The sequence below is a fragment of the Coturnix japonica genome, chromosome 1 (genome assembly GCF_001577835.2).
Source record: "Coturnix japonica isolate 7356 chromosome 1, Coturnix japonica 2.1, whole genome shotgun sequence".
Classification (NCBI taxonomy): domain Eukaryota; kingdom Metazoa; phylum Chordata; class Aves; order Galliformes; family Phasianidae; genus Coturnix; species Coturnix japonica.
The window spans coordinates 161,520,402-161,528,481 of record NC_029516.1 but is presented as its reverse complement, the minus strand read 5'-3'; the positions used below and the strand labels follow the sequence as shown (position 1 = coordinate 161,528,481).

The window sequence follows — 8,080 nt, the reverse complement described above, 5'->3', positions numbered from 1 at the left end:
ACACCACTCCTACACAGAAGCTGACCACAGAGGTTACCAAGGAGCAAGGAACACTCCTCCTACATGAGCTCACTAGTCATTCTGCAGACACATCAATGCGATGCTTACAGCTATGTGACGTGTGCTGAATATATGCAAACCAACTCCCAGGCATTAACAGGAGGGGTCATCTGCCTCAGATGTGCCTCTGCCTCCATGTGGCTCAAATAGAAGAAATCAGTGTAAGGAACAAGCCCATGCCATGCCTCAATAAACAATTAAACCAAGAGTTTAGTCATTATTTTGCTAGCACAGGTATGCAGCGTTCATTACTGTTAATAAACAATCTTTTATTCTGATATTTGAAAAGACTCAATAGCTACAGTCTGTATTAAAAGTACTTCCACAAAAGAGAAAGGTAATGGAGGAAGTATCATGGTCTACAGCTTTTCTAGAACCACGCACCAATTTCCCTGATCATAGTAACTCTTCAGAATCCTCACACAGTCCAAGGATCCACATGCTGCTTCCAGTTCTCCTTCGCGGAACACATGGTAATAGCGGTGGAAAACAGGGCTGAGTTCCTGTGATTCCTTACAGCCAGCTGGAGATGACACTTTGTCAACACTTGCCCCTTTCTTTTTGTTGCCACCTTTCAGGTGCCAGGGAACCAGCATATCCTGAGAGTGAAAGGAGGTCCGGTTGGTGTGAACAGGAAGCCTGGAGTCTGCTACTGGCTTTGCAGCACAGCCTTTGTCCTCTGAGTCATCAAGGAGTTGGTCAGAACATGATGAGCCTTGGATGCTGCTATCAGGCTTTTCATCATCAAGCAGTTTCTGGGATGTGCCAGTATTGCTTTCCTCCTCCTTGTCCTTGCTGCCATGTTTCTCCTTAAGATATTTAGACTTCTGGTTTTTGTATTCTTGCTCCATTGCCCAGACATAAATGAGTGCCGTTCCACCAGGTTTTAGAAGCCTGGCTAGTTCACGGATAGCTGCCAGCCTTCTTTCCTATAAAGAAAAAGCAGAAGTGGGAAGCTGGTATACAGATAAACAGAAAAGACAGGAGAGCGGACCTGGCAGCACCATCCCTGACATATAATAAAGGTTGGAGAAATTTTTTCTACTGGGCAATATCTCTTTCTGCCTGGCATGTACGAGCACACAGTGCTATACTCCTCCAATGACCAAGCAGTGGGAAATAATTCATAATGTAGGTCATGATACACAAAGGAAGCCATTTTCCTGAACGCAGTTCTCTTGCCTTTTGGAAACAGTGCTGTGCTGACCAGGATTTCCTGGACATTTCAGCCCAGTTGGAAATGATGGTCTATCAATAAAGTTGATTGAGATCTTCATCTCTTTGAAAGGGTAGATAAAAGCAGGACAAGGGGAAATGGTTTTAAGTTGAAGGAGGGAAGATTTAGGTTAGATGTCATGGGATAGTTCTTTACTATGAGAGTGGTGATGTGCTGGAATGGGATGCCCAGAGAGGCTGTGGATGCCCCATTCCTGGAGGTGTTCAAGGCCAGGTTGGACGGGGCCCTGGGCAGCCTGGTCTAGTATTAAATGTAAAGGTCGGCAGCCCTGCCAGGGGTTGGAGCTCGATGATCCTTGAGGTTCCTTCCAACCCAACCCATTGTACAATTCTATGATGATCTAAAATTCTAGATTTAAATATAGTTTGCAGTTGAAGAAGTTAAATTCACAGCTTCAACACAGATCCTATAATTACCCCAATGAAGACGTGTCAGCCTTCTCCAAAATAAGTCTGCTTCCTATTTTTCATGATGCATTTGGAAACTTTCACTTCATTTCTGTAGGGTGACTCTAGGGTATCATGGTTCCATGGTCTAGCAGCTTGTTACAGCTGCACGGCTCCTGCCTGAAGCTCAGACAGCACAAAGATACAGGGAGCAAATGAGCAGCGTCCCCATTCTCTACAGGATTAATCCACAGAACTAAAACTATGAGATCTGTTCAATATCTAAGCCTGGAAATGACGTATTTCCTGAATCTCAAAGCAAAGCCCGCTTTCTCCAGAGTCATTAATTGTAAGCAGAACAAAAGGAAACACAAACACCTAGAAGATTAAAGTGCCAGGAAGAGCAAGTGTACCCAATGGGGAGAAGGAGAATGCAAAGAGAATGTCTCAGAGGTAGAGCAGTCCAACAGTTTAGTTCTGCTCTGACAACTGCTTAATACCAAACACACCCCTTTGATTTTCACTTCATATTGCTGTTCTGTTTTGTTTCCGTGATCCCAATCCACTGAGTTATTTTGCTGTTTTTTTTTTTTGTTGTTGTTGTTGTTGTTTTTTGTTCAGTTTTAAATAATATTAGTAGCTCTGCAGAGCAATGCAAGAGCACAGCGGTGCACAGAGATGGGAGACTTACTGCTGTTGAGAAATGGTGGATGACAGCAATAGAGATGCAGGCATCACAAGAACCGCTCCGGATCGGCACTGACAGGGCATCACAGACAAAAGCCTGGGAATGTTTTTCTCCACAAATATCCACAAGGTTTTTGCTGCGATCACAGCCGATCTGTAACAGAAAGTGTTCCATTAAGCTTCTCATAAGAAGGATAATTACAAGACTGAAAAATGATTTTCACTTGATGCTTCCAGTAATAGAGTCATCACAGTCTCCTACCAAGGTAACACATGCTAGTTCAAAAGAAAACCAAGAGCAAGAATAAAAAATAGCCTCAGTGAGAGAAATTTATGAGTCCCGGATATCGACAAAAAGAAGATTAAAATGTTCACTTAAAAGCAAAAGAAGCAGATCGGCTGCTTGCTCATCACTGCACCTCAGTTTGGAACCAAAATAGGACAGAACAGCTCTCAGCATAACATTTGCCAGAACAGGATCCAATGGTATCTTTAGACCAGAAAACAGCGAACAAAGAGGTGACCAAATCCAACCCTGGTATTTTCAATTCCTTTCAGCTGCCACCATTAACACAAGGACATCTTAAGCAAATACTGAAATAAAAAATGCTGAATCTACAAAAATAAATGCCGAAGTGGTGACTCTGAAATATGTCACACAACCTCACGTTCTGTCATTTCAGTCTAGGTAAGGAAGCACTGAGGTACATTCCTTTTCTACCTCAGCACCAAAACACACAGAAGTTTAAGTTCTCATATTCATTACAATGCAAGTTTCCAAGTTCCTGTACAGTCCAAATGATCTCTAGCGTCTGGATAGGGAGCTGAGAGATCTGGTGTTTTCTGTAAGTAGATGACTAGATGATCTTATAGGTCCTTTCCAACCCTGTGATTCTATGATTCTATGATCTCCAGAAACCATCCTGAAACACGGCATGAAATGTTTTTTTCCCCCTTTACCCAGTGTCAAAGACGGTAAGAAAAAGCATCTAGAAAAAGAACCTTTATTTACACTCCTGCAAAGAAACAATAAATCCAAACGGATTAAGACCCTTCTCTAGGGATAAATGGAGTGATGCATACACCACCCTCATTTTTACGTCTGCCAAGCACATACAATATTCAAACCAAAAACCTGTTACAAAATCATATATCAAACTCAGCCTGCATGAGAACATTAGATTTATTTTTGTTTTCAATGATCAGCAACAAACAGATAACCAAGAGCAGAGTCAGATTCCTAAGTAATTATTGCTGACAGTGTTTATCTTATTTCACGCAGGAAGAATACTAAACCATCCCTGATGCCAGCAGTACAGCAGGCTGCTCCAATTCATCAGCTCAGCAGAGACGACAGGATTGCCAAAATTAAAAATCTCTTTTGGAGCAATTGATAAAAATAAACACATTTTCCATTACATCTCCCAATTAATTGTGTTAGTTAAAATTCTTTTAGCTTTCCATCCACCACCACAGCTTTGAAGAAAACCAGGATTCCGTTCCAGCCAGATTTCCTGAAAGCTTCCAAGTGAGCTTTACATGAAGAGAATTCCAGAGACTTTGGACCCTTTGGGGAAAGTTCTTTACTAGGAGAGTGGTGAGGTCCTGGAACATGCTGCTGAGGGAGGCTGTGGATGCCCCATACCTGGAGCTGTTCAAGGCCAGGTTGGATGGGGCCCTGGGCAACCTGATCTAGTAATTGTGGAAGTTTGGTGGCCCTGCCAGGCAAGGGGGTTGGAGCTTCATGATCCTTGAGGTCCCTTCCAACCCGGGTCATTCTGTGATTCTGTGACCCCAACTTTGGGTCCAAAGTAAATGAAATTGTTGTGAAAATACCAAGTTGAGAACCCAGGATAACTTTCCCCCAAAGCAGCACTATGTGTATGTATATATTGCTCTGACAATTAGCACTAAACAGACCTGAGAAGATCAATCCCAGTAGCACCTTCTTCCCATTTATTTCTTGGCCTCATCTCAGGGTTTACTGAAGCACAGAGTGAACAAAAGAGGGACTTCTTGTTTACTTGGAAGTAAACATAAATCCCATCATTTCACACTGGATACCAACTGAAGTATCTTTAAATTACTCTCATCACGGAATGAATTTAGCTGACAACCTGCACGCTGGAGATTCCACACCTCATTACCAGCACCCTTCACCACTTCTGCAATTGAGACATTTGAACGCAGTATTTATTAAAAGTCAAAGGACCCAATTTGATGCTGGCTGAAAGAGAAGGAAGAAGAGTACTTGCAACTTTCATAAGCTTTCCCAGAAATAATTGCTTGGGCCCTACGCTTGTGTAGTAAGAACAGGTTGGACAGTGAAATTTAATCCTCCCCTCCAAAAATGACCTTGAAAAGGACTACAGTGTATGTTAATGAAATTCAATGAACTGCAAACAAGAACAAAGGCACAACTGCTAGAATGTGAATTCCTCATTTGCATCTAAATTATATCAAATAATTACGAAGACAGGCTTACTTGTAATGTCATACTTGTTGAAGTGAATCTACATCCAAGGCAAAAAGATTCCATTTTGCAAGGGAAATTGAGACCTTGAAACGACCAGTGTGAATGCACAGCTGCTCTGAGATAGATGCATACGGCATACCTTTACATTGGCTTTGATATGAACATTGTAATAGGTGCAGCATGCGTATGCATAAACTCTGAACATATGGAGTCATCCCAAATCTGCCTGGTGCTGGAGCTAAGCAAATTTAGCATCCTTACTGGAATTATCTTTACATGATATTTTAAAAGAATGATAATCACTGTATTTCTACATTTGGTAGCTTACAAGACACACACATTCATTCAAAACCAGTTATGTACTGGTTTCAGCCTCTTAGAAAACAAGAAGCTGGCAACAAGCGGCTAATTTCAGAGGTGCAGTGCCAGCTTACAGGAGGAAACCAAGACTATCTATGATTTTTATGAACACATAAAGCATGTGTCAGAACAAGAGCCATGTCTCCTTAGAATACATCTTCAGCAAGAGACAGAAACCTCGAACTCAACTCCTCCCAATTCTGTTTTCTAATTCCAAAGCACGAGTGAAGCTTTGATGTGATGATGCTGCGTTCACAGGAAACAGTTCAAAGAAATGCTTTTACGTAGTTTTACTTTTTCTCTCTCCAATCAAACACGTAATCAAGCCATTAAAAACAATTCTCAAAATGTAACAATAATGCTTTAATTTTCACCAGTTCATATGGCTGATGTTGATGTTTACCACAGGGTACAGTCTGAGTTCTCTTCTAGAATAGCATAGAAAGGTAGAGGAATTAGCTCAGTGTCCAAAATGAGGAGGATCTTAACCTAGAAAACTCCTTGGTGAGTTGAGCTTTAAACATTTTAAAGGTTTCATATTACTTCTTATCCCTCGAGTCCTCTCTATTTTTACATAAACCTATTTGCTGAATTTTCCAAATCCAACTCATTGCTTCAGCCACCCAATTTCTTATTTATCTCACACAGCACAGCTGACTGTTCAGCTGAATCCACCTTTTAGCCAGTCCACCTCTCAGAAAGCTGCTTTGAATCTTTTAGCATCTACCCAGAAGAAGGGATTTGGGGCACTAATTTTCATTATATCTGGATGGGATACACTACCTGCATCCAACTCTTGTTTTTAATCCAGGAAATGTGTTATCAGAAAAGCCTCGGATAAATGAAAGAAGTATCAAAAAAAAGTCTAAGATGAAAGGGAACGGGAAAAAGAGAAGTAACACCTGTGACTTCTATGAATTTCCAGGAGCTCTGTATTGGGCTCCTTGGAATGAGATAACAGAAGCAAAGATCCCATCCTGGCCTTCAGCTGGACTTCATCGATGCCATTTCATCCAGGAGGAGTTAAACTAGATTTTATAAATCTACTTAATGCAGTAGCATGGAATTGATCATTAGGGGAAAAGAGCACTAGACAAATAGCTTGCTTTGTAATGGTACTGCAGATCCTGCAGGCTTAAATAAAGATAGGTAAAGACAGGTCAGCATTGCCCACTATTATGTATTTTCTTTCTACGTTATCTCATTATTATTAAAATCCATCTGGCTGAATTAGCTCATTTGAGTATCTGTAAACCTGACCGGTGCAGCACATTAGAAAGTGATAAAGGAAAGTACATCTAATTCTGAAATCCAACCACCAAATGGAATGATATGGCTCCCTGGAGAATCACTGCAGCTATAATTAATGGCGTCAGAGCCTCAAGGAACCCAATTACATTCCAACACACACACATGAAGAAAAAAAAGACACCAGCACAAACACTGCAAGACAAATCTCTCTGCTCCAGTTGGTCTGCCTGGCCTTTACTATTCTTTTCACGTAGTGTTTTGTTTCTCCATTCCATACAGTCAGGGTGCCTTCTGAGCTCTCTTCAGACCCAGATCTCCCACCATTTTAACAATTCCTATTCACTGAGGAAAAAGGGCAGGAAAGGTTCCTCTGCTTCACCCTTTGACTGCTAAAATATCCTGTGATCTGGCTCCAAGTACACCTTTGCCAGTTGGTTTTGCCTCCTCCTGGTTTTATTTACTGCTAAGTCCTTTGGATAGGAACCTGCCCTCAAGCAGCATGGATCCAATATAGCCATTTTATTCAACATTAATGCAGATCTTCACCATTCCTCCTCCCAAAACCCTGGCAAAATACAGTTTAGGACAGTAAAGCAGAGAAGAAGGGGAAAAAAATTTATGTCTATATTAAAACAAACCATAGGGCTCCTGTATTGCCATCATTTTTCTTCCTAGCGTAACTACTCTGGTGAGCAGAGTCACTTCTCTCAATACAAATATTTACCCAATGCTTTTTTCAGTTGCTACTACATTTCTTACCAGCGTATCCATTCAATTAGAAGTGTAAACCAGAAAACTGAAAGGCTTCAGTGTCCTTCAGTCACACCTCAGCCCCACACAGGGATGCCCCTATAAGGATCTGCACATCATCACACCTGCCCAGACACTGGAAACCTTAAAGACAGATCTATGGCTCATAAAAATGGATAAGATACACTGCAATGATGTCAACAGGCTCTGGAATGAAACCCTTGTGGTGCTTATGTGTGGGAAAGGCTGAAATACTGCATTCTATAGAATAAAAGCCCTGTTTATAGATATGGATGTTGAGCTTGATAATACTGAAATACAAACTGTCAAAGTGATTCCTCTAAATGAAGTCGGATGGGGAGGGGACTGCATAAAAAGCCCCATCCAACCAACCACATAACCCCGCAGACATTTCTCTTTGGTACTCTTTTCAACAGTTAAAAAAGCTGGGAGTGACAGAGAAGAAAAGTAATCTGAGATAACTGGACTCAGACTCTTTCTCCAGTCTTTCCCTAACTACATCAGACATGGATTCTATCACTCTTGGACGTTCTTAATCTCACTTTCTGTTGTCAATAAATTGCCATCCCTTGACTGTGTCACAATAATGCAGCCATTACAGAACTGTCATTTTCACTGAACGTAACTGTATTCATCACATCTCATCTAAAGAACCTGAAGTAAATATGACAGTACGGGGCACAGTGGAGATATTTTCAGAGAGAGTATGGAGATTATAACATAAGGAGGTACCTTAACTTTGACCCACCATTACAGCTACACCTTGAATGCTATCTATAAACACAGACTAACTTCTGTAGCACATTACTTGCTCTTGGGTCCCTCTACCTAGTTTTCAATATTTCTGAGTCA

The 8,080-nt window shown here is 41.2% G+C and overlaps 1 protein-coding gene across 3 annotated transcripts in view; it reads right to left on the bottom strand.

Moving 5' to 3' along the window:
- Positions 1-299: 299 nt before the first annotated feature.
- Positions 300-8,080, bottom strand: part of ALKBH8 (alkB homolog 8, tRNA methyltransferase) — a 45,330-nt gene continuing 37,549 nt past the window's right edge. For all 3 annotated transcript variants that reach the window (XM_015852227.2, XM_032442176.1, XM_032442177.1), the window contains 2 exons: positions 2,375-2,524; positions 300-989 (listed from right to left, as the gene is read on the bottom strand). In XM_015852227.2, the coding sequence (XP_015707713.1) occupies positions 420-989; positions 2,375-2,524 (720 nt within the window). In that variant the 3' untranslated portion in view covers positions 300-419. The remainder of the gene's footprint in view (positions 990-2,374; positions 2,525-8,080) is intronic.